Source organism: Hyperoodon ampullatus (genome assembly GCF_949752795.1).
Source record: "Hyperoodon ampullatus genome assembly, chromosome: 6".
NCBI classification, from domain to species: domain Eukaryota; kingdom Metazoa; phylum Chordata; class Mammalia; order Artiodactyla; family Ziphiidae; genus Hyperoodon; species Hyperoodon ampullatus.
The window spans coordinates 58702404-58729291 of NC_136919.1; the positions used below are offsets into that span (position 1 = coordinate 58702404).

The 26888-nt window shown below is 40.0% G+C and overlaps 1 protein-coding gene across 2 annotated transcripts in view; it reads right to left on the reverse strand.

Annotated features, from left to right (window-relative positions):
- Positions 1–26888, reverse strand: part of ADAMTSL1 (ADAMTS like 1) — a gene marked incomplete at both ends in the record, with an annotated part of 469161 nt that overhangs the window by 123885 nt on the left and 318388 nt on the right. For both annotated transcript variants that reach the window (XM_079706140.1, XM_079706139.1), the window contains one exon: positions 20389–20516. In XM_079706140.1, coding sequence (XP_079562266.1) covers positions 20389–20516 — 128 coding nt within the window. The remainder of the gene's footprint in view (positions 1–20388; positions 20517–26888) is intronic.

Consider the following 26888-nt stretch of genomic DNA (forward strand, 5'->3'; position numbering starts at 1 on the left):
TATAACTGATTCACTTTGTTATAAAGCAGAAACTAAAATACCATTGTACAGCAATTATACTCCAACAAAGATGTTAAAAAAAACAAAACAAAACATCATTCTGGGACTTGGCTGGTGTTCCAATGGCTAAGACTCCACACTCCCCATACAGGGGGCCCAGGTTCGATCACTGGTGAGGGAATTAGATCCCACATGCTGCAACTAAGAGTTTGCATGTTGCAACTAAGACCCAGCACAGCCAAATAAATAAATAATATTTTTTAAAAAAATCATTATTTTCACAAATTGGAAAGAAAAGGATGAATAACTTTCAAATTAATTGCCACTGACAGCCCTTCACACTGAAGAGACTCTGTTAGAAATATATCATGTGGCTCCAAGCATGCTGAAGTTGAAAGAATTGTTTTATTACTAACCTACCTTACTTATAGTCAAGCTCTACCTTGGTGGCTTTGTAATAGTTTCAAAGTCTTCAATATGTTTGCATAAGAAGAAAATGACTGTAAAGCAATTATACACCAATAAAGATGTTAAAAAAAAAACCAACCAAAATCTATGGGATGCAGAAAAGCAGTTCTAAGAGGGAAGTTTATAGTTATACAAGAGTACCTCAAGAAACAAGAAAAATCTCAAATAAACAATCTAACATTACACTGAAAAGAACTAGAGAAAGAAGAACAAACAAAACCCAAAGTTAGCAGAAGGAAAGAAATCATAAAGATCAGAGCAGAAATAAATGAAATAGAAACAAAGAAAACAAAAGCAAAGATCAATAAAACTAAAAGCTGGTTCTTTGAGAAGATAAACAAAATTGATAAACCATTAATTAGCTAGACTAATGAAGAAAAAGAGGGAGAGGACTCAAATCAATAAAATTAGAAATGAAAAAGAAGTTACAACAGACACCAGAGAAATACAAAGCATCCTAAGAGACTACTACAAGCAACTCTATGCCAATAAAATGGACAATCTGGAAGAAGTGGACAAATTATTAGAAAGGTATAACCTTCCAAGTCTGAACAAGGGAGAAATAGAAAATGTGAACAGACCAATCATAAGCAATGAAATTGAAACTGTGATTAAAAATCTTCCAACAAACAAAAGTCCAGGATCAGATGGCTTCACAGGCGAATTCTATCAAACATTTAGAAAAGACCTAACACCCATCCATCTCAAACTCCTCCCAAAAATTGCAGAGGAAGGAACACTCCCAAAGTCATTCTATTAGGCCACCATCACCAAAACCAGACAATGATACTACAAAAAAAGAAAATAACAGACCAATATCACTGATGAATATAGATGCAAAAATCCTCAACAAAACACTAGCAAACAGAATCCAACAACACATTAAAAGGATCATACACCATGATCAAGTGGGATTTATCCCAGGGATGCAAGGATTCTTCAATATATGCAAATCAATCAATGTGATACACCATATTAACAAATTGAAGAATAAAAACTATATGATTATCTCAATAGATGCAGAAAAAGCTTTTGACAAAATTCAACACCAATTTATGATAAAAACTCTCCAGAAAGTGGGCATAGAGGGAACACACCTCAACATAATAAAGGCCCTATATGACAAACCCACAGCCAACATCATTCTCAATGGTGAAAAACTGAAAGCATTTCCTCTAAGATCAGGAAAGAGACAAGGATACCCACTCTCACCACTATTATTCAACATAGTTTTGGAAGTCCTAGCCATGGTAATCAGAGAAGCAAAAGAAATAAAAGGAATGCAAAGTGGAAAAGAAGAAGTAAAACTGTCACTGTTTGCAGATGACATGGCACTATACATAGAGAATCCTAAAGATGCCACAAGAAAACTACTAGAGCTAATCAATGAATCTGGTAAAGTTGTAGGATACAAAATTAATGCACAGAAATCTCTGGCATTCCTATACAGTAATGATGAAAAATCTGAAAGTGAAATTAAGGAAACACTCCCATTTACCATTGCAACAAAAAGAATAAAATACCTAGGAATAAATCCACCTAGGGATACAAAAGGCGTGTATGCAGAAAACTAAGAGACTGATGAAGGGAATTAAAGATGATACCAACAGATGGAGAGATATACCATATTCTTGGATTGGAAGAATCAATATTGTGAAAATGACTCTACTACCCAAAGCAATCTACAGATTCAATGCAATCTCTATCAAATTACCAATGGCATTTTTATAGAACTAGAACAAAAAATCTTTAAATTTGTATGGAGACACAAAAGACTCCAAATAGCCAAAGCAGTCTTGAGGGAAAAAAAACGGAGCTGGAGGAATCAGACTCCCTGACTTCAGACTATACTACAAAGCTACAGTAATCAAGACAATATAGTACTGGCACAAAAACAGAAACATGGATCAATGGAACAAAATAGAAAACCCAGAGATAAACCCACACACATATGGTCAACTAATCTATGACAAAGGAGGCAAGGATATACAATGGAGAAAAGATAGTCTCTTCAATAAGTGGTGCTGGGAAAACTAGACAGTTACATGTAAAAGAATGAAATTAGAACACTCCCTAACACCATACACAAAAGTAAACTCAAAATGGATTCGAGACCTAAATGTAAGATCAGACACTATAAAACTTTTAGAGGAAAACATAGGAAGAACACTCTGTGACATAAATCACAGGAAGATCTTTTTTGATCCATCTCCTACAGTAATGGCAATAAAAACAAAAATAAACAAATGGGACCTAATGAAACTTCAAAGCTTTTGCACAGCGAAGGAAACCATAAACAAGACGAAAAGACAACCTTCAGAATGGGAGAACATATTTGCAAATGAATCAATGGACAAAGGATTACTCTCCAAAATATATAAACAGCTCATGCAGCTCAATATTAAAGAAGCAAACAACCCCATCTAAAAATGGGCAGAAGACCTAAATAGACATTTGTCCAAAGAAGACATACTGATGGCCAAGAAGCACATGAAAAGCTGGTCAACATCACTAATTATTAGAGAAATGCAAATCAAAACTACAATGAGATATCACCTCACACAAGTTAGAATGGGCATCATCAGAAAATACACAAACAACAAATGCTGCAGAGGGTGTGGAGAAAAGGGAACCCTCTTGCACTGTTGGTGGGAATGTAAATTGATACAGCCACTATGGAGAACAGTATGGAGGTTCCTTAAAAAAATAAAAATAGAACTACCATATGACCCAGCAATCCCACTACTGGGCATATTCCCAGATTAAACCATAATTCAAAAAAACGCATGCACCCGAATGTTCATTGCAGCAGTATTTACAATAGCCAGGTCATGGAAGCAACCTAAATGCCTATCGACAGACGAATGGATAAAGAAGATATGGTACATATATACAATGGAATATTACTCAGCCATAAAAAGGAACGAAATTGGGCCATTTGTTGAGATGTGGATGGATCTAGAGACTGTCATACAGAGTGAAGTAAGTCAGAAAGAGAAAAACAAATATCATATGTTAACACATGTATGTGGAACCTAGAAGAATGGTATAGATGAACCAGTTTTCAGGTCAGAAGTTGAGACACAGATGTAGAGAACAAACTTATGGACACCAAGGGGGGGGAAGCCACGGGGGGATGGGGATGGTGGTTTGATGAATTGGGTGATTGGGATTGACATGTATACACTGATGTGTATAAAATTGATGAGTAATAAGAACTTGCTGTATATAAAAAAAATAAAATAAAATCCAAAAATTAGAAAAAAAGAAAACATGGTACATATATACATATATACAATGGAATATTATTCAGCCATAAAAAACAGTGAAATAATGCCATTTACAGTAACATGATTGATCTAGAGATTATCATACTAAGTGAAGTAAGTCAGACAGAGAAAGACAAATATCATCATATGATATCAGTTGCATATGGAATCTTAAAAAAGAAAGATACAAATGAACTTACTTACAAAACAGAAACAGACTCACAGACTTCAAAAACAAACTTACGGTTATCAAAGGGGAAACATGAAGGGGGGGAAGCATAAATTAGGTGTTTTGGATTAACATACACACACTATTATATATAAAATAGATAATCAACAAGGACCTATTATATATCACTGGGAACTCTACTCAATATTCTGTAATAGAGGAGAAGCTTCAAGATGGCGGAAGAGTAAGACGCGGAGATCACCTTCCTCCCCACAGATGCATCAGAAATACATCTACATGTGGAACAGCTCCTACAGAGCACCTACTGAACGCTGGCAGAAGACCTCAGACCTCCCAAAAGGGTTTCATACATGTAGTGGAATATATACCATTGGCTCTCCAATTTCAAGCCTAAAACTACCATCAGCTTTCCTGGATCTCTACCTTGCAGATAGCAGATCATGGGTCTTCTAAGCCTCCATAATAAGTGCAACAAATGGGAAGTCAAGAGCTGCGAGAGCAGAGAAGAGACAGGAAGATCTCTCTGTGCAGCCTCGGAGGCAGCGGATTAAAGCTCCATGGTCCACTTGATGTGCCCTGCATCTGTGGAGTGCATGAATGGACAGCGAATCATCCCAAATTGAGGAGGTGGACTTTGAGGACAAGATTTAAGATTTTTTCCCCTTTTCCTCTTTTTACAATGAATTATCCCAAATTAAGGAGGTGGACTTTGAGAGCAAGATTTCAGACTTTTTCCCCTTTTCCTCTTTTTACAACGAATTATCCCAAATTGAGGAGGTGGACTTTGAGAGCAAGATTTTCAATTTTTTCCCCCCTGTTCTCTTTTTGTGAATGTGTATGTGTATGCTTCTGTGTGAGATTTTCTCTGTATAGCTTTGCTTCCACCATAGGTCACAGGGTTCTATCCGTCCGTTTTTTTTTCTTTTTCAATAATTACTTTTTTATTTTTAATAATGCTACTATATTTTATACTTTATTCTATTTTACTTTATCTTCTCTCTTTCTTGTTTTCTTACCTTCCCTTCCTCCCTCCCTCCCTCCGCCCCTTTCTTTCTTTCTTTCTTTCTTCCCTTCCTCCCTCCCTCCTGTCTTTCTTTCTTTCTTTCCGTCCTCCCTTCTTCCTTTGACTCTTTTTCTTTCCTTCCTTCCTCCCTCCTTTCTTTCTTTCTTTCTTTCCGTCCTCCCTCCCTCCTTTCTTCCTTCCTTCCTTCCTTTCTTTCCTTCTTCCTTTCTTTCTCTCTCTCTTGCTTTCTTCTACTAATTCTTTCTTTCTACTTTTTCTCCCTTTTATTCTGAGCCGGGTAGATGAAAGGCTCTTGGTGCTGCAGCCAGGAGTCAGTGCTGTGCCTCTGAAGTGGGAGAGCCAACTTCAGGACACGGGTCCACAAGAGACCTCCCAGCTCCACATAATATCAAGCAGCGAAAATCTCCCAGAGATCTCCATCTCAACACCAGCACCCAGCTTCAGTCAACGACCAGCAAACTACAGTGCTGGTCACCCTATGCCAAGCAACTAGCAAGGCAGGAACACAACCCCACCCATTAACAGAGAGGCTGCCTAAAAACATAATAAGGCCACAGGCACCCCAAAACACACCACCAGATGTGGACCTGTCCACCAGAAAGACAAGATCGAGCCTCAACCACCAGAACACAGGCTCTAGTCCCCCCCACCAGGAAGCCTACACAACCTACTGAAACAACCTTAGCCACTGGGGACAGACACCAAAAACAACAGGAACTACGAATCTGCAGCCTGCAAAAAGGAGACCCCAAACACAGTAAGACAAGCAAAATGAGAAAGCAGAAAAACACACAGCAGGTGAAGGAGCAAGATAAAAACCTACCAGACCCAACAAATGAAGAGGTAATAGGCAGTCTACCTGAAAAAGAAATCAGAATAATGATAGTAACGATGATTCAAGATTCTATTTCCAAGATCCAAAATCTTGGAAATAGAATAGACAAAATGCAAGAAACAGTTAACAAGGACCTAGAAGAACTAAAGATGAATCAAGCATCGATTAAAAACACAATAAATGAAATGAAAAATACTCTAGATGGGATCAATAGCAGAATAACTGAGGCAGAAGAACGGATAAGTGAGGTGGAAGATAACATAGTGGAAATAACTGATGCAGAGCAAAATAAAGAAAAAAGAATGAAAAGAACAGAGGACAGTCTCAGAGACCTCTGGGACAACATTAAATGCACCAACATTCGAATTATAGGGGTTCCAGAAGAAGAAGAGAAAAAGAAAGGGACTGAGAAAATATTTGAAGAGATTATAGTTGAAAACTTCCCTAATATAGGAAAGGAAATAGTTAATCAAGTCCAGGAGGCACAGAGATTCCCATACAGAATAAATCCAAGGAGAAATACGCCAAGACACATATTAATCAAACTGTCAAAAATTAAACACAAAGAAATCATATTAAAAGCAGCAAGGGAAAAACAACAAATAACACACAAGGGAATCCCCATCAGGTTAACAGCTGATCTCTCAGCAGAAACTCTACAAGCCAGAAGGGAGTGGCAGGACATAATTAAAGTGATGAAGGAGAAAAACCTGCAACCAAGATTACTCTACCCAGCAAGGATCTCATTCAGATTGGATGGAGAAATTAAAACGTTTACAGACAAGCAAAAGCTGAGAGAGTTCAGCACCACCAAAGCAGCTTTACAACAAATGCTAAAGGAAATTCTCTAGGCAAGAAACACAACAGAAGGAAAAGACCTACAATAACGAACCCAAAACAATTAAGGAAATGGGAATAGGAACATACATATCCATAATTACCTTAAATGTAAATGGACTAAATGCTCCCACCAAAAGACACAGATTGGCTGAATGGATACAAAAACAAGACCCATATATATGCTGTCTACAAGAGACCCACTTCAGACCTAGAGACACATACAGATTGAAAGTAAGGGGATGGAAAAAGATATTCCATGCAAATGGAAATCAAAAGAAAGCTGGAGTAGCAATTCTTATATCAGACAAAATAGACTTTAAAATAAAGACTATTAGAAGAGACAAAGAAGGACACTACATAATGATAAAGGGATAGATCCAAGAAGAAGATATAACAATTATAAATATTTATGCACCCAACATAGGAGCACCTCAATACATAAGGCAAATACTAACAGCCATAAAAGGGGAAATCAACAGTAACACACTCATAGTAGGGGACTTTAACACCCCACTTTCACCAATGGACAGATCATCCAAAATGAAAATAAATAAGGAAACACAAGCTTTAAATGATACATTAAACAAGATGGACTTAACTGATATTTATAGGACATTCCATCCAAAAACAACAGAATACACATTTTTCTCAAGTGCTCATGGAACATTCTCCAGGATAGATCATATCTTGGGTCACAAATCAAGCCTTGGTAAATTTAAGAAAATTGAAATTGTATCAAGTATCTTTTCTGACCACAATGCTATGAGACTAGACATCAATTACAGGAAAAGATCAGTAAAAAATACAAACACATGGAGGCTAAACAATACACTACTCAATAACGAAGTGATCACTGAAGAAATCAAATTGGAAATAAAAAAATACCTAGAAACAAATGACAATGGAGACACGACGACCCAAAACCTATGGGACGCAGCAAAAGCAGTTCTAAGGGGGAAGTTTATAGCAATACAATCCCACCTCAAGAAACAGGAAACATCTCGAATAAACAACCTGACCCTGCACCTAAAGCAATTAGAGAAAGAACAAAAAAACCCCAAAGTTAGCAGGAGAGAAATCATAAAGATCAGATCAGAAAAAAATGAAAAAAATGAAGGAAACGATAGCAAAGATCAACCAAACTAAAAGCTGGTTCTTTGAGAAGATAAACAAAATTGATAAACCATTAGCCAGACTCATCAAGAAAAAAAGGGAGAAGACTCAAATCAATAGAATTAGAAATAAAAAAGGAGAAGTAACAACTGACACTGCAGAAATACAAAAGATCATGAGAGATTACTACAAGCAACTCTATGCCAATAAAATGGACAACCTGGAAGAAATGGACAAATTCTTAGAAATGCACAACCTGCCAAGACTGAATCAGGAAGAAATAGAAAATATGAATAGACCAATCACAAGCACTGAAATTGAGACTGTGATTAAAAATCTTCCAACAAACAAAAGCCCAGGACCAGATGGCTTCGCAGGCGAATTCTATCAAACATTTAGAGAAGAGCTAACACCTATCCTCAAACTCTTCCAAAATATAGCAGAGGGAGGAGCACTCCCAAACTCATTCTATGAGGCCACCATCACCTTGATACCAAAACCAGGCAAGGATCTCACAAAGAAAGAAAACTACAGGTCAATATCACTGATGAACATAGATGCAAAAATCCTCAACAAAATACTAGCAAACAGAATCCAACAGCACATTAAAAGGATCATACACCATGATCAAGTGGGGTTTATTCCAGGAATGCAAGGATTCTTCAATATACGCAAATCAATCAATGTGATACACCATATTAACAAACTGAAGAAGAAAAACCATATGATCATCTCAATAGATGCAGAGAAAGCTTTTGACAAAATTCAACACCCATTTATGATAAAAACCCTGCAGAAAGTAGGCATAGAGGGAACTTTCCTCAACAAAGGCCATATATGACAAACCCACAGGCAACATCGGCCTCAATGGTGAAAAACTGAAACCATTTCCACTAAGATCAGGAACAAGACAAGGCTGCCCACTCTCACCACTCTTATTCAACTTAGTTTTGGACGTTTTAGCCACAGAAATCAGAGAAGAAAAGGAAATAAAAGGAATCCAAATTGGAAAAGAAGAAGTAAAGCTGTCACATTTGCAGATGACATGATACTATACATTGAGAATCCTAAAGATGCTACCAGAAAACTACTAGAGCTAATGAATGAATTTGGTAAAGTAGCAGGATACAAAATTAATGCACAGAAATCTCTGGCATTCCTGTACACTAATGATGAAAAATCTGAAAGTGAAATCAAGAAAACACTCCCATTTACCATTGCAACAAAAAGAATAAAATATCTAGGAATAAACCTACCTAAGGAGACAAAAGACCTGTATGCAGAAAATTATAAGACACTGATGAAAGAAATTAAAGATGATACAAATAGATAGAGCGATATACCATGCTCCTGGATTGGAAGAATCAATATTGTGAAAATGACTCTACTACCCAAAGCAATCTACAGATTCAATGCAATGCGTATCAAACTACCACTGGCATTTTTCACAGAAGTAGAACAAAAAATTTCAAAATTTGTTTGGAAAAACAAAAGACCCTGAATAGCCAAAGCAATCTTGAGAACGAAAAACGAAGCTGGAGGAATCAGGCTCCCTGACTTCAGACTATACTACAAAGCTACAGTAATCAAGACAGTGTGGTACTGGCACAAAAACAGAAAGATAGATCAATGGAACAGGATAGAAAGCCCAGAGATAAACCCACGCACATATGGTCAACTTATCTTTGATAAAGGAGGCAGGAATGTACAGTGGAGAAAGGACAGCCTCTTCAATAAGTGGTGCTGGGAAAACTGGACAGGGACATGTAAAAGTATGAGATTAGGTCATTCCCTAACACCATACACAAAAATAAGCTCAAAATGGATTAAAGACCTAAATGTAAGGCCAGAAACTATCAAACTCTTAGAGGAAAACATAGGCAGAACACTCTATGACATAAATCACAGCAAGATCCTTTTGGACCCACCTCCTAGAGAAATGGAAATAAAAACAAAGATAAACAAATGGGACCTAATGAAACTTCAAAGCTTTTGCACAGCAAAGGAAACCATAAACAAGACCAAAAGACAACCCTCAGAATGGGAGAAAATATTTGCCAATGAAGCAACTGACAAAGGATTAATCTCCAAAATTTATAAACAGCTCATGCAGCTCAATAGCAAAAAACCAAACAACCCAATCCAAAAATGGGCAGAAGACTTAAATAGGCATTTCTCCAAAGAAGATATACAGACTGCCAACAAACACATGAAAGAATGCTCAACATCATTAATCATTAGAGAAATGCAAATCAAAAGTACAATGAGATATCATCTCACACCAGTCAGAATGGCCATCATCAAGAAATCTAGAAACCATAAATGCTGGAGAGGGTGTGGAGAAAAGGGAACACTCTTGCACTGCTGGTGGGAATGTGAATTGGTACAGCCACTATGGAGAACAGTATGGAGGTTCCTTAAAAAACTACAAATAGAACTACCATATGACCCAGCAATCCCACTACTAGGCATATACCCTGAGAAAACCATAATTCAAAGCGACATGTACCAAAACGTTCATTGCAGCTCTATTCACAATAGCCCGGAGCTGGAAACAACCTAAGTGTCCATCATCGGATGAATGGATAAAGAAGATGTGGCACATATATACAATGGAATATTACTCAGCCATAAAAAGTAATGAAACTGAGCTATTTGTAATGAGGTGGATAGACCTAGAGTCTGTCATACAGAGTGAAGTAAGTCAGAAAGAGAAAGACAAATACCATATGCTAACGCATATATATGGAATTTAAGAAAAAAAATGTCATGAAGAACCTAGGGGTAAAACAGGAATAAAGACACAGACCTACTGAGAATGGACTTGAGGATATGGGGAGGGGGAAGGGTAAGCTGTGACAAAGCGAAGGAGAGGCATGGACATATATACACTACCAAACATAAGGTAGATAGCTAGTGGGAAGCAGCCACATAGCACAGGGAGATCAGCTCGGTGCTTTGTGACCACCTGGAGGGGTGGGATGGGGAGGGTGGGAGGGAGGGAGACGCAAGAGGGAAGGGATGTGGGATCAGATGTATATGTATGACTGATTCACTTTGTTATAAAGCAGAAACTAATAAAGGGAGGTGAAGCACTGAAAAAAAAATATTCTGTAATAACCTCCATGGGAAAAGAATTTGAAAAAGAATGGATATATTCAGTATAACTGAATCACTTTGCAGTACACCAGAAACTAACAGAATATTGTAAATCAACTATTCTCCAATATAAAATAAATTAAATTTAAAAAATTGAAAAAAATAGAGAAAAAACTGGATTGTACTTCAAAGTCTTCAGAGGCTCCCTGTTGAGTGAGAGGCAGTCTATTCTAGGAAGTGTGCATGTGCATTCACTCCCAAGGAGAATGAGAAGACTTGTTGAAGGTGACGGGGAAACTGGGCAATTTTGGAAACCACGACTGCGGGAGGCAGGTTTGGAGATGACCCAAGCACTCCGGAGAGGATGCAGAAATAGCAAATAGACCTGAGATTATGATTGCAGCTATTGTCAGAGTCTTCCTGGAGTACTGCTCAGGTATGGAATCTGGGTTACGTTCGGGAGGACTGAGCAGCAAAAGTGCATGATAAGTAATGATGCCTGCAGGGGGCATGGGCATGAGAAGTGGTGCCTCCATGGCAGGTGTTCAGACTCCATTCCTCAATAGCTGAGTGGCCTTAGGCAAGTTATTTGGTCTCTCTGTGCCTTGGTTTTCTACTTCTATGGTTGCTGAGAGCAATAAGCACATTAATGCTTGTAAAACTGTATGAATGATTCCTTAGCACAGCATGAAGTTTGAATAAATGTTAGCTATCATCAGCATTATGCTTGCTATGATATACGGAGAAAATGCTCTGAGGAGCAGCATTGGGAACTTCTGATAAACCAAGAAAACACAAAGAAAGGACAAGTTTAAAGAAAGAAAGAGGAAAAAACAGGAAAGAGGAGAGAGAACAAATCTTTTAGTGAGAAGGAACTCAAGTGCTTCTATTTTGAAGAACTGTGAGGGTTTCAGGCTATTATTTAAATACTCCAGCTTCTCCTGAAACTGGTATCAGTCTCCGGACAGACAGAGCTTCAAGTCACACCAAGGTTGGTCTTGTTGGAGTCCCCAGAAAGTATCTACTTCCAGAGAAGTTGTGAAACAACACATGCCAGGCTGACTTGCTGGTGCCCCCATGACTCTGTTCAAGAAAACTGTAATGAGATCCACAGGAGACCCAAATCTTAATTCAAGAGAAAAGTGAGTAAGATAGTGACGCCCACTAATTAAAATATTTGAGTATACAGCAATAAGGTGTTATAAATTTCACATACTTTCACCACCTAAAACTAAACAAATTGTATTTAATCCAGATTTAATCCATGGATAATGCCTTGTAATCAGTGAGAATAGGAAAGCAACACCTTAAGAAATGCTAGGCTCTGCTTACACTGCAATTATCATAGGTCTCTCAGAAGGGCCACTGGAGTGAAATCTGTGAAAACTCCCTGAAATGAGAATTCCCAGCTGACAAACTGAAGAACTCATGAGTCAAATGAAGTTTAAGGAACCACAATCAGTATGAACCTATGAAAACTTGTCTTATTAACCTATGAAAACTTTTCTAAAAATACCAACAACATCTTGTACATTTGAAATCAGTAATGATGGATCCTGACTATTAATGGCCAGTTACTATCCCTTGCTGGCCAGAAACTTTTCAGGATGTGGCTACCTGGCAATTTCAACAAGAGTTGCTTTGTTACAGATAATAGTCATATTAAAATGCATGATATTTTCTTTAGCCTGGTTCTCCTTCCAAGTGCCTTTCATATTTTATAGCTCAGGAATTTTTAACTCCTTCCTGTCCTGCTGTCTCTCTTGCAGGGTCTCCTTCACTCCCACTTCCTGCCTCCTGAATCAGTGTTTGACCTTTTAGTCAACTCTACACCCTTTCTCCTCAACAGTCCTCTGATACCTTTCCCCATCATCTGTAATTTTTCCTAGATTTTATTGCAAAAGCTGTCCTTCTTTGCCATCTAGTCTTCTAGTCTCCCAAAGATAAAGGAAGTAAATGATAGAATTTGCAAATGTTAGAATTTCAAGTAAAGGGAGTTTAGAGCTGGTAGTGGTAGGTGGAGATTGCTGTACTTTATTTGTATGTAAGAGATTCATAGAACTTTTAGATCTAAAAAAAGACCCAAGTGTGCATCTATTTAAAACCCCTGTGTTTACAATAAGGACACAAGTTTATAGTTCTAAATCTGCTCTAAGTTTTGTAATGAGGCAAATACTTTCCCTAAAATCTTTCTTACCTATTCTATTGTTACAATAAGTTTCCTTTTTAGGAGTAGTCAAAAAATAAATATTTCTCTCCCATCCAAATCATTACATGGTTTTAGTGTAATCTAATAAAATAAATTATTACACTTTAGTAACACTCTTGACTATACTGGGAAATGAGGTGTAATATATGAGCAGAGAATATAGAAAATGGATGATTTAACCAGAGGGCACTGGTAGCCTCCAGGCTATGTGCAGACCACTGACATGTTTGGTCTGGAAAGAATTTTTTAAAAATTTGACTTATTTGGGCTTAGGAAAAAAGTGGAGAGAGTAAAAACAAAAGGCATGTGTGTGTGCATGCATGCGTGCGTGTGTGTTTTGGTTTGGCTTATATGCAAAAATTGGAAGGTCTACCAACATTAGATTTGTGTTTTCCTTTGACATTAGTAAGATGAAAATGAGCTGTGCCCTTCAGACAGGGTGTGGTAGGCAGAATAATGCACCGCCCCCCCTCCCCCAAAAGCTGTCCACATTCTAATCCTTGGAATCTGTGACTATGTTATACTACATGACAAAAGGGAATTAAAGTTGCAATTCCCTGCAATTAAGGTTGCTAATGAACTGACCTTAAAATAGGGAGATTATCCTAGATGATTTAGGTGGGCCAGTCTAATCACTTGAGCTCTTAAAATTGAAAGAGGGAGACTGAAGAGTTTGTCAGAGAGAGGCAACATGAGAAAGACTCAACCCCCAACTGCTAGCTTTGAAGATGGAGGAAGAGGACTAAGGAATGCAGCAGCCTCTAGAACCTGGGAATGACACTCAGTTAAAACAGGCACCATAGTCGTAGGTTGCAATGACCTAAATTCTGCCAACAATCCAAATGAACAGGGAAAGCATTTTCTCCTGGAGTTTACAGAAAGGAGTGTACCCTGTTGACACCTTGATTTTATCCTGGTGAGACTGTACTGGACTCTGACCTACAGAACTGTAAGATAATATATTTGTGTTGCTTTAGGACTCTAAGCTTGTGGTAATTTGTTAGGGCAGCAATAAAAAACTAATACACAGGCCATATGTACTGTCTTTATCACCAAAGTTACTATTCCAACGAAGAAGATATATAAACAACTAATAAGCATGTGAAAACATTGTTAGTCACTAGGGAAATGGAAATTAAAATCACAATGAATTATCACTTTACATCCAGGAGGATGGCTGTAATTAAAAAAATAGACAGTAACAAGCATTGGTGAGGATGTGGAGAAACTGGAATCCTCATACACTGCTGATGGAAATATAAAATGGGGCAGGTACTTTGGAACATAGTTGACAGTTTCTTAAAAAGTTAAACATACATGTGCCACACATCCAGCAATTCTACTTTTAGGTAGGTATACCCAAGAGAAATGAAAACATGTCCACACAAAAACTTGCACATGAATGGTCCCTGCAGCATTATTCATGACAGCCAAAACCTGGAAGCAACCCAAATGTCCATCAATTGACAAATGGAAGATGTGGTATATTCATACCATGGAATATTATTCCACCATGAAAAGGAATGCAGCATACGTGCCACAAAATGCGTGAATCCTGAACATATTATGCTAAGTCTGTAACAAAGGACCATGCATTACTCTATTTATTTGAAGTGTCTAGAATAGGCAGATCTATGAAGACAGAGCATATTAGTAGTTACCTAGGGCTGGAGGAAATGGGGGCATTGGGGAGTGATGGCTAGGAGGTATGGAGTTTATTTGGGGATAATGAAAATGTTCTAAAATTGAGTGTGGCGATGGATGCACATCTCTGAATGTACTAAAAGCCACTAAATTATAAACTTTAAATGGTTGACTTGTATAGTATATGAATTATACCTCCATGGAGTTTTTAGCAAACAATAACCTTGGCTTGCTGTGATGGTTACACAACTTAAAAAATTTGCTAAAATATCACTGAATTGAACACTTACAATGGGTGAATATTATGGGATGTAAATTATACCTCAATAAAGCTGATAAAACAGTTTTAACCAAATTTAACCTTTTCTTGATGAGTCAGTGTCCACAATGTGACTACTAATTCATTATCTTGCACGAAAAAATGAGAAGGACTTGGTATTTCTCCACCTTTGTGATTCTGTTTAGTTGGTGTGCCTTTGGTATCAATATTGCAGGGCCCTTAGGATCTAAGGAAGTTGGTAGGGCTTAGACTGCCCTTTCTTGCACATCCCCAGGCTGCATGGCTTCCTTCTCCTCCCTTGGTTCAATCACCATTCCCTAAAGATATTTTTGCCAATGCCAGCATGTCAGGTTACTCAGGTTACTGCCATTACCTCTTCTGATTATTCAGTTGAAGTTGACAACTCCCCAGGACACTAAGGCAGCAAGTGGTGCTGACCTAACTTCTTTTGCATGTTCCACTGCAGAGTCCTAGACGAGGGACCCCATACCCAGTACAGCTGCATGATGTTGCAGCCTCTCCTAGAAACAACAAGGGATATGGTACCCACTATGTGTCCAACCACCCATCCCTCCTTCATTCCATTGGACAGATGTGGGAATTGCTTTTTCAGGATGTGCGATGGGTTAGCCTAGATCATTTGTACTTCCTTGTCTGTTTCCTCTAGTCTACTGGGGAGCAGAGTAAGTTGGATTTTCCTGCTATACTCTCATCCAGTTTACCTGAATTCTCTAAAAGCTAGGCCTCTTTAGTGGGCATGCTACACATCTATACATACTGAGGAAAACTTAAGGAACTTGGTTACCTGGTATTGTATTAGACAATGAAGTCCCTTGATGGCAGCTTGAATCAGTCAGTGGCCATTACCCTGTTGCTCAGAGCACCACTAGGAAGACAGCCAAACTTGTGTGCCTTTCCCTCTGATCTAGTATACTGGGACAAACCTTCCTTTGTCGGTCTTTCCTCTTGGTGACCAACCCTTCTCTGAGCCTAACTCTCTATGAAGCAAAATCCTCCTCTGCTTAACAATGGCTGGATGAAAAATTCAGAAATGCCAATTTGAAATGACTTACGTTATGAAAAGCTTACAAAACGGCTTGTCTTTTATTGCAGTTACTAAATCATGAGGAGGGGGCCGAGAAAGAAGAATTAAAAACAACAACAACTGCCTTTTACTTTTATTTTCCCAGTGAGGTTTCTGTGATCTCTTTATTAGACACAATATGTGTCAGCTATTCAACTCATAAAAACACAGAAAAACATGCCAGGAAGGGAGGAATATTTTCTGTCTCTCTTTTCCTGTGAAAGCTTTGGATGAGCTCATCTGGGTTCTCTCCTTTCAATGAAAGATACACTCATCCCTCAGCCCCCATCTTCTTCTCATTTTCCATTGATGATGTCAAGCAGGCCTTACAGTATCTCTTTTGTGATCTTATAAAATCAATGACAACCGAAAACGTTTCCCTTATGGCTATGACCTCATCAATGGCTTACACCTGGACAAGCCTCATCTGCATTGGTGAGTAAAGCTCCCCTCCACTGATCCAGACTGAAGCAATTTACCAGGAAACTACTGCTTTCCTTCAAAACGCTGCCTACACCATTCAGATCTGGAAGCCTTCTGAGCAACTCTGGCTGAGTGCTGAATCTGACTAGTCAAGATGGCTCTCCAATCTTAGTGCCTGTCTTTGCACACACCAGAAACTCTTCTTTACCTGTGTTTATAACTGCACACAAAGTAATCAGTTCTTCAACATGTTAGGCATGTGACATTTTGGTGACATTCTTATACTCCTCCCTAGCCCCTGCTACCCTCCCCTCTCATTTACCTGCTGAGCAGTGAAACAGGCATCCAATTAAGTCAGTTTAGGACAGAGGGGAATTTTGTGCCACTGGGTCTACATGGCTGTGAGTTTCCAGAACCAGGGAAACGTCAGCCATCTCCACGCTGAGACATACTCGCAAAGTACTCTCAAACCTTTGGGACTTAAAACATAAAATCAACACATACTGATGAGTCTGGAGAGAAGCAAAGGGCTCTAAAGACAATATCTTAGGCTCAAACAGGGCAGAGCAAGGAAGGTTTGGTGTGTCTAAAACTAAATGGTGTTTATATGTTTAAGCAAAAACTGTGTAGAGAGTACCGACGGACCTACAATGAACCTAAGAAGCAGAACTGACAACACACTCAACTCAGAGGATGGGGCAACTCAACAGGAGAGGTCCAATTATGGGCCAGGGAGGGTTCACCAGACCTCCCTTCCTCTGGCTCATGTGAAATGTTCCTCGTGTAGCCACCTCCCTTGCTCTGGACCCAGGCGCTCCAACCGCTTTTCAGATAGCTAATTCAGCTTCCCCCTTGACATTGAGATGCTGAGACATTAGAGTGAGGTGCCCTACAAAGGGTTTGTGAGAATTCTGGTCTCGGAAAAGGAATTTCCCCTACTGTAAAAATAACCTGGCTTTTGTTTTATCCTCACAATAATAATAAGAGCTGACGAGTATTGAGTGCTTGCTACATGCTAGGCATACTTATAAGCATTTTACATGATGAAGGCATTTAATCTCCACAAGAACCTTCTGAGTCAAACACTATTATTATCACCATATGACAAATAAAGAAACCGAGTCAGAGAGTGTAAAGAAGCTGCTCAGGGTTATGTAGCTTGGATGTGACAGAGTCAGGATTCAAATCCAGACCATGAGGCTCCAGAGCCTGCAGGCTTAACTGCCATGCTATGCCTGCTCTTGTGAATTACTATGAACAAATTTCCCTGCATCTGGTTGATTCGGGTGTGTAGGCAAGGCCAAAATCCACACATTTCTTATAAAATCATGGAGATACCTGAGTGCTTGAGCCTCAAGAAAACTCTTGTTTTTCCTTTTGGCCTACATTTATATTGAAGTCAACGTAAAAAAAACCAAAAAAGAAAAAAAAAAAAAAAACCAGAAAAAACTGTACAATGTCTTTAAAAGCACAGGAGCACTGAGATTTACCACGAGGTAAATCCTAAGTCCGTACTTGAAAATTTTCAGTGTGAAGACTTACAGTGGAAAATACGTGGAAGCAAAGTTGGGCTAATGTTTTACACATTTTAAAATTGTTTGCAGGATGCGTTTCATTTTAGGAGAGCTAGAGAAAGAAAAGGAAACATTTACTGAGTGTGAACTATGTGCCTGACATTGGGCTAAGGGCTTTTTCACACGTGCAATCTTATTTAACCTCACAACAATCCTGTAAAATAGGATTAATTTCACTCTTACAGCTGAGAATAAAGACTTGAGGTTATACACTTTGTTCGAGGTCACACGGTTAATGAACAGTATAACTGGTAATAAGATTTAGAAATGCGCCACATCTATCCCCTGCAAACCGCCACCCCGCACCCATTTACGTTATATTTAGGTTCTATCTTATACGCCTATGCGGGGTACCTTTGAAGGAGACTGTAACTGTCTCTGCATTCGAGGTAGTCACGCATGCATCTATTGCCTTCACTAGTCTGTAAGCGTCACGAATCACAAAACTCGGGTCTAACTTGCTGCTCTTCGTCAGTATTATTTGGCAGAGGGTGTGAGTCACTTAAAACTGTAAGTGCAGACGTTGACACCAGGCTAGACAATAATCCCAGGTAAAGACACAAATACAGTCTGAAAGCAGCGTATCCATTTTGGGCCTTACCTTTCAGAGGGACCGTTTGACAGATCTGCTAGCAGACCTGAACAAACCCCACCACTGAAGCCCATGGATGCAGCTTCCTAAGCCCTGGGTGTGGTGTGCGTGAACTACTTCATCACTCAGCTCCTTTTCTCCCTTTCCCCCGGTGCCTCTCTGGCTGCTCTCTTTCTTCCCTGGCTTTGAATATTTTGGCAGCCTCCAATAGCTCCTCTTCAAAGAGCTGAAGACAAGCCTGATGTTACAATTGCTTTGCTTAATTCCAGACAGGTTTCCGTGAATCGTATTAAATTCAGGTGAACAAAGGGTATTTAGTCTGTGACAGAGCTGAACCGTATCTGGATAAATATAAACAAGAGAGTTAATCCTGTAAGAGCCCTACTTGCCAGCAGTTGGAAGGGTGTCAGCAGTGCCCTGGCCAAGGCAGATGGGAGGGGGTAAGGCACAAGAGAATTAACCAGACGGGTGCCGAGCATCTGGACTCTGTATAACGAAGAGGGGCATAAAGATTGTGACTGGAATACATTAGGAGCAAAGCAAATGTTCTATTCACACACACACACACACAAATAGGCATTAATATCAGTCTGTAATCCACCCCAGGGCCCCTTAGCTCGCCTTATTCTTTGTTGACTTTCATCCTCTCTGCAAAGCGTCCCGCTCAAGGTCCCTTCCCAGATCAGCCTTAGGTCATGGGGTAGATATACTGTTGCTAAACAGATATGCAAGGGAGTAGCATGTGTGACTGGAGAACAGTGTGACAACATAATCCCGGCGTGGACGGATGAGGTCAGTGTGGGGTGATGTCGGCTTTTCTAGCATCTACTGAATCATCTGATGGGAGCGGCAATGGAAAAGAATAAATACAAACACATGCAACACACCGCCACAAAGGCTGCGCGGCCCAGATCTGAGGAAAGGGAGCCCGGGTTGGTAGCAGAAGTGGGGAGAAGGAGGAACAATGATCTGGGGGTCAGGAGACCTCAGTTCCCTTTTTCCCTGCCACCAGCTGAGCGGCTATGTGACCTCAGGTTGCCTGGCCTCTGAGAACTGAGGCCTCCGGTCTAGCTGGTATCTAAGGTCTCTTTCAGTTTCAAAGGCAAGGATCTGTCCTATGTAAGAGAGGTTTTATAAGGGTACCTTACTACGAGACCACAACCTTGGGAGACATGGTACTCTGAATCGCAATTTTCTGAAGTTGCTATGTGTAGAATGGTTTGCCTAACCTCTATGGATAAAGGTGAAGTGTAGGCAGGTGTATTAGACCAAAAGGTTGAAATAAACAGTCACAGAGAAGAACACTTGTGCTCCAACCCACAGCCACAGAATTCCAACTACCCAGGTCTTCAAGTCTTCTTTGCAACAGGTGGACGGAGGAGAAATGAAAAGATCATTCAATGATCTTAGGTCATGATTCATGTTCCCCAACAGGCTACTTACTTGTATACATCTCCTTTGCTCATGTTCACTCTGCCTGGAGTATTTCCTGCATCTCTGTTTATCAAAATTCTACTCCAAGTCTAAGACCTCTCAGGTAGAGTGAAACTGCACCCTCTTTGGTTATCAGCACTTATTTCATTCTATCTCATAGTACACTTTATCTCTATTTGATTACAATTACAGATTATAAACTTCCGGAGGCAGGGTATGGATCTCACTTATGTCTGTGTCCCTGGGCCTGCTTGGCACATTGTAGGCACCAGTCAACGGTTTCTGAATTGAACAGGGATTTCCACATTACCTGCTAATGTGACGGCAATGGAGACAGAGTCATATCCCAAGGCATTTGTGGCATTACAAGTGTAGAAACCCACATCAGCTTCCACGGGGGCCAGGATCTGTAAGGAATCATCTGGCTGTAGAAGAATCCTGGAGCAACAGAAAAGAAATGTAGGCCCGGTCAGGTCTGTTGACTCCTTTTTGGCATTGGATATTGGTAAAGCTGGAAGGAACCTCAGGGGTAGTCAGAACCCTGTTTTAACAACAGGCACAAACCAGCCACAGTGACACTCAGGAAACCAGCCTCTCTTGCCACTTTGATGGGTGTGATTCTGTTAGCAAGCCCAAATAAGGAGCTTTTGGATTGCTCATGCAATTTGTTGATTACTTGGACTAAATGCTAACAGTTGGAGCAGGCAGCATATGTGTGCTGAATACACGTAACACACACAGCGGGGGTGAGAGGAGATGCTAGAACGAATGCTGCAGATGGATTTGGGGAAGGCTTCTTCAGGAAAAGCAAAGTTATAAAGGAGGAGTGGGGCTTGGCTGGATGGTGGAAAGTAGACAGAGCTTCCGGATACGGAGAAAGGCATCTGTTAAGGCTCGGAGGTGGGAGAGAAGCAGCCAAATTGAATACTAACGAGAGGATCTTGATGCACACGTTTGAAGGAAATTGTATGTGTAACTGTATCTCAATTCTATTGCCTTCATTAGTCTGTAAATATCATTGGGCACAGAAATTAGACCTTATTGTTTTATTTCCCACAATGCTTGGCAGAGGGCTCTTTGTAGTGAAGGTGCCAGCAGAATGAAGGTAAAGCCTGCCCTTCAGGGTCATGGTAGAGAAAATTCCAGAATAATCACCACATAGTTCAGATACTTTACCTGAAAAGAATTATAAGAATCAGATTGTGAGTACCTTCCATGAGACTCAGAATCCACTCCTCTCTCAGTCTACTATTTTTTCTTTTCTAGATTCATGCCATTTCTAAGAACTACCTGTGACATGATGGCAGTTAAGCGGATTAATGTCTAATGATGACTTGAAGCTGATGTCTTGATGAGGCTGATGATAACTAGAGTGTGTATGTGGAGGTGGGAATCTAGAAGGGTTGGGTGGAGGAATGGATGGGAACTTCAGAGATCCAGTGTCAGACCTGGCAGGGCCTTAGGTCAATAAATCATTCAATAGCACAGAAATGATTTAGCGGTGGCTTTGGGGTTCCTGCAGTCAGTCATTTCCATCTTTGTGATTATTTCCACCTCTCTGATTTCCAAAGGCTCCAAGAACTGTTCACCTAATATCATGTTAACATCCATCCAGAGGAAGAAAGAAGACAAGGGGTCATTTTTCAGGAAAGGGAAAAAAAAATCATGAAAAGGTCAGGGAACTCACAAGACTTAGTGGTGAAATTAAGACTAGGAGTCACATCTCCTGTCCCAGCAGCAGTCTCCCAGCTCTGCTTCTGGCCGTGGACCTCTTGCTTTGCTTTTTCTTACCTCCTTTTGGAGGAAAGGCAGGAGAGAGAAAAAGCAAGGCTTACATCAGTCATTCTTCAATTTGGCTATGTATGGGCAGTTCAGATAAAACTGAACTGCCTATACATAGCCATAGCCCATACATAGGGAAGGAAATAGAAAATCTCACCTAAAGGGAAGTTTCTGGATGGTTTGTGTTTGATTCAGTGCCATTCCAGACCATCACTGCTATTACAGGGACAGTCTAGCTTCTGTGGCATTGAACTAGAGCTGCAACTTTGTTGGGGATGACAGAGAGGCTACGAGACATTGTGATAGAACTCATCCACCCATTCATTCACTCATTCACCCATATTAGGTGTTTTCTCTCAAAGTCAACAATTACATACTAACTGCTTAGTTTATTTCAAAGAGCTAGTAAGAGAAAGATGATTATATAATTTGCTTATCTTTAGTAAGCCATACAATATTTAAGTAATAATATCACTGTTGTTTTGTAGGAATCTTAATAGATGCATCATAGTATCATTGCTAAATCTTTTCAGGTGTTCAGGCTGTTTTAGATTAAAAAAATGAAACATTGACTTAATGATTTAAATCTTTATGATGTCCCAGGAACATGGATGCCTCCAAAAGAATTTCCAAACGGGAATATTGAAAGCAGGCTTAACCAAATTTCATTAGAACTGACAATTTATGATGACTGAACTTAGTGGATCATTAATCAGTTTTACCATCTTCAAAAGGCAGGGATTAAGAGTTGCTAAATTCCTAAGTCTGTTGGCATAGTTCCTTCCCTATCAGAGCCCTGTCAGAAGGGGTTCTTGAAGTGAACATTTAGAGCACAAGACTAGAAGACAGGTCTTCTGAACTTGATTTAGTTTCTAAGTTTTACCATTGGCAAATCCCTTCTTTTTTCTACATTTCAGCTTATCACGTTCTAAACCCCAGTTGAAGTATGTTTTCTTATCCAGCAGAAGGAACAGTTAAAATGAGGTATATAAGGAAGCTGCAGACCACCTTTTGGTATTTCCAATGACCCTTCTGTTGGTAATGTTGGACACCCTGAATGAAGAATTAAATGTGAGGAAGGACAGGGGATGAAAAGGTTGTGAGGAAGAAAGGGAGAGGGGCTCATGATATGGGCCAATATCCCCCCGCCAGACAATTTATTAGCTCTGTATATTCAGATCATTTTTTCTTCCCGTAGAACTACTGCACCTGCCTGATCTCATGCAGGGAGTTGTAAATCCCACTCCCACACTGGGCCCGACACATGTAACTTTTTTTAGGTGGTGGTTAGCTTTTATAGCTGCATCAGTTCCTCCAGGCACCGGTGCTACTGAGTGAGCCTTGATGCTTCCTGCCCGTACGAAGCCTGGAAAAGAATTCCCACAAAGTTGGTGAAGAGAAGGGGGAGCTCCATCACACTGGGCACAAAGCCATGAGGGTCTGAACTAAGATGGGAATAATGGGAATGGGAAAAAAAGGAATCTAGATCTCAAAATTTAGCATTCATATATTCTTCTATTCTGTAAAATGTATACAAAGATAAAGAAGCTAAAATATTTGCCTTCATAAATCCGTCTTAAATATTGTCTTAAGGTAAAATCTACATGGGACAAAATCTGAATTTCTCATTTATTGTGTATACTTAGAAATTGTTTCTAGTCATAAAACTGAACTCTTTAGCTCAAGGAGGTACATAATTATTTGGTGTGCGAGTAGGGATTTGAAATAGGGTTTCTTGTTCCAGCACTTTTTTCCAATCTCTCAGGTCTTTAATATGCCCATAAAATTGGTAGATGGAGTTTGGAGGCTGCCACTAGGGGGAACAATACTTCTGGAGAGGCTTCCCATGCAGGACTCTCTAGGAAACATGACAAGGCAAAGGAAAGTGCTTGCTGGAGACTGAGGTTTGCTTTAGTCTCTCTATCTAGCCTGGCATATACGGAGAGAGATTCCTGGGGTAAAAAACATTTTCTTTGTATTTCAGGCATCAACTCTATTAATTTAACTTAATTTGTTGGTAGCTGACTTCTGTCAGCTTGAATTTAGGTTTCAAATTTGACAGGCCTGTTTTAGAATGCACAGGCACAGAAACATACTGCTGCTTTCCAAACAAAACCAGAAAGATTTCTCGGGGTTGTTTTGGAATTTATGGAATTAGAGGATGAGGGGACGTGGATTGGGGCATAATTAAGACATACATAGCAAATAGTACTGTGGTCATATTAGGTATATTAATACTCTCTGCTTTTCTCCCATACCCACAATCCCTTTTGGTTTACTAGGCTAAAACTTACTGCTTTATTTCTTTGGTCATTATTTTTAGCTAGAAAATGAAAGCACAGTTTTGCTTTTCTCGTGGCCTTTACTTGTAAGCTTCTTTGTGACAGCTTGTCTTCTCAAGCATTCTACAAATTAAAGACAACTTGAGAGAATACAGATAATTGTTTTAGTTACACAAGTGAAGCCCTTGTTGTCCAAACGAGTAGGATATGGACAAAGTGCTCGTGGGCCAGTCCTACCAAGCACAAGCTCCTTGTGGTGGAATTCTCTCCTCTGCATTTGCAATGCATAGTCAGAAGGTACTCTCATTTGAAAAGGAGGCTGCTCTGGGTGTCTAGAGGAAAGGCTCTAGCAATCCTGTGTGTGGGGTGACATCATGATGCCTTCTAAATCCTTGGCTCCATGGTGACACCACTGTCTTGTACAGGCTCACCTCTCAAAGTCATGCCCACAACCAACCATGTGAAACTGTGGTAGAGGGGAAGGCTTCCTGACTTCAGTCAAGAGACATAGACTCACGTGGTGTTCCTGGGCAAGCCTTTCAGCTCTGCGAGCCTCTAACTTCCTTCTGCAAATTTTTTTTTTTTTTGCGGTACATGGGCCTCTCACTGCTGTGGCCTCTCCCGTTGCGGAGCACAGGCTTCGGACACGCAGGCTCAGCGACCATGGCCCACAGGCCCAGCCGCTCCGCGGCACGTGGGATCCTCCTGGACTGGGGCACGAACCCGCGTCCCCTGCACCGGCAGGCAGACTCCCAACCACTGCGCCACCAGGGAAGCCCCCTTCTGCAAATTGAGGATAACACCTCAGAGAGTTCTTGTGAGGATCAAATAAAGGAGTGAGTTTACTGTTTCTGAGGACCTATTTCTAAGAAACAGTGTCTTACTGTTTTCTAAGTAAAAAACTATCAGCTTAAGCATCAGATACATCTAGTAAATTAGTAATTTTTGATGGTACAGGTGTGGGTAACCTACATTACCGTCTTGAAAGTCCTCCTTGGAATTTCCAGTTGTCAGAGGAACATTTCAAGCTCTGGGCACAGAAATACCCATTTGTTACATCGGCCATGATGTACCATCTCAGGCCTCTCACCCTAACAAATCATTCTTAAACCCTTTAGGTCTCACCACACGACTAGAACCTAGAAATTATAGGTACATCCTTTCTTTTTAGAACAGTGTCTTCCTCATCTTTTCAAACTTATCTGTCCCACATCCCAACACAAACTTGTCTTTCCATTCAAGATGGCCTCTTTGACTCTCCTTGTCATTAGTTTTGGACAGAGTTCATGTTCTTCCTCCTCCTGTTGGTCCTTCCAAATTCTCCCCATCCCTTAAGAGTAAGTTCAAGTCCAACCTCCTGTTACCACAGTCCACAAGAATCCCTTCCCTTCCTGATCTTCCAGAGTGGTTTTAAATTGTACTACAAAGCCCTTTCCATTCTACAACATCTCATTCCTTCAGTTAGATTGTAAATGTATACTTCAAGGGCTGGGACTCCTACTTCTTTCATAGTTCTCTCTTCAGTATTCAGTATAGTGCTGGCATGCTGAATAAATACTTAATAAAGACTTATTTAGTGACCTCCAAAGCAATGGAGCTGAAAATGATCATTTTGACAATATAGCACACTGGATAAGAGCACAGACTCCAGAGTCACGGTGACTGGGTCCCAACCCCAGCTGTACCACACAGTAGCTTTGTAACCTTGGACTAGTAATTTACTTCTCAGTGGCACAGTTTTCTCATCTATAGAATGAGGAGAATTACTGCACCAACCTAGGGTTGTTGTGAATATGCTACATGAGTTCGGGTATTTCAAGAACACAGAAAAGTACTTGACATAGTAAATACTACAGAAGTGCAGGTTACTATTATTATTTGGTTGTTGTTGTCGACATCACCATTGCCATCATCATTCACTCTTCATGTCTGAACCTATGTATTCTGGACGTTGTGAGGAGCTGCTTTGACATGGGTAAATGACTGAGAAATGTAGCGTTTTCAAGAAAAAAAACATAAGTCAGGGCCATGGCCAGGTGGTAAGGCATTTGCCCTGTGAGAGAGTGGGGCATGGGCCCCAGTGTGTTTACCTTGGTGGCAGCCCTGGGGATGGGAAAGAGGAGGAGAGGACTGAGGCCACATGGCACACTGGGTTGGCAGCTGCCTCAATTCCATTCTTGACTCAGGAATCTTGGGATAAGGACAACTAGTTGTTTCCATAACTGTTTTAACACTATGAACCAAATACTGAAATCTTAGAACACTTAAAAGAAAAAAAGCCAGAATTCTGCAATTGCAAAAAAGTATAGAAATAAGAGTAAAAGAATAAAAATTGGAAAAAAGTGCGCTTAGAAGCGAGTAAGTTAAGGGGTACTGTGCAAAGAACGTCAGCTCCCAACTCCTAGGGGGACATGTTGAGGTCTTTTCCTTACCCTGAAATGCAGATTTGTTTTTGTTTTTTTCTTTTTTCTGCTTAGGGATTCCTAAGATTAGGATAATCAAATCTACCACAAAGGGAGGGTGGGAACAGGTATCTAGTAGATAAGTGGACAAATTTTATACAGTTTTTTATTCTATCATGTTACTAGATTGATATTATCATCACATTTTAGAGAGGATGCAAAAGCTCAGAGAAGTTAAGTAGCTCGCTCAGCTGGTGCAGGGAATCAGGAATGGGGAATGACCTTTGACCTTTTAAAAAAACGGACTCTATTCAAGCATCCACTGGGGCCTAATAGGAAGGCCT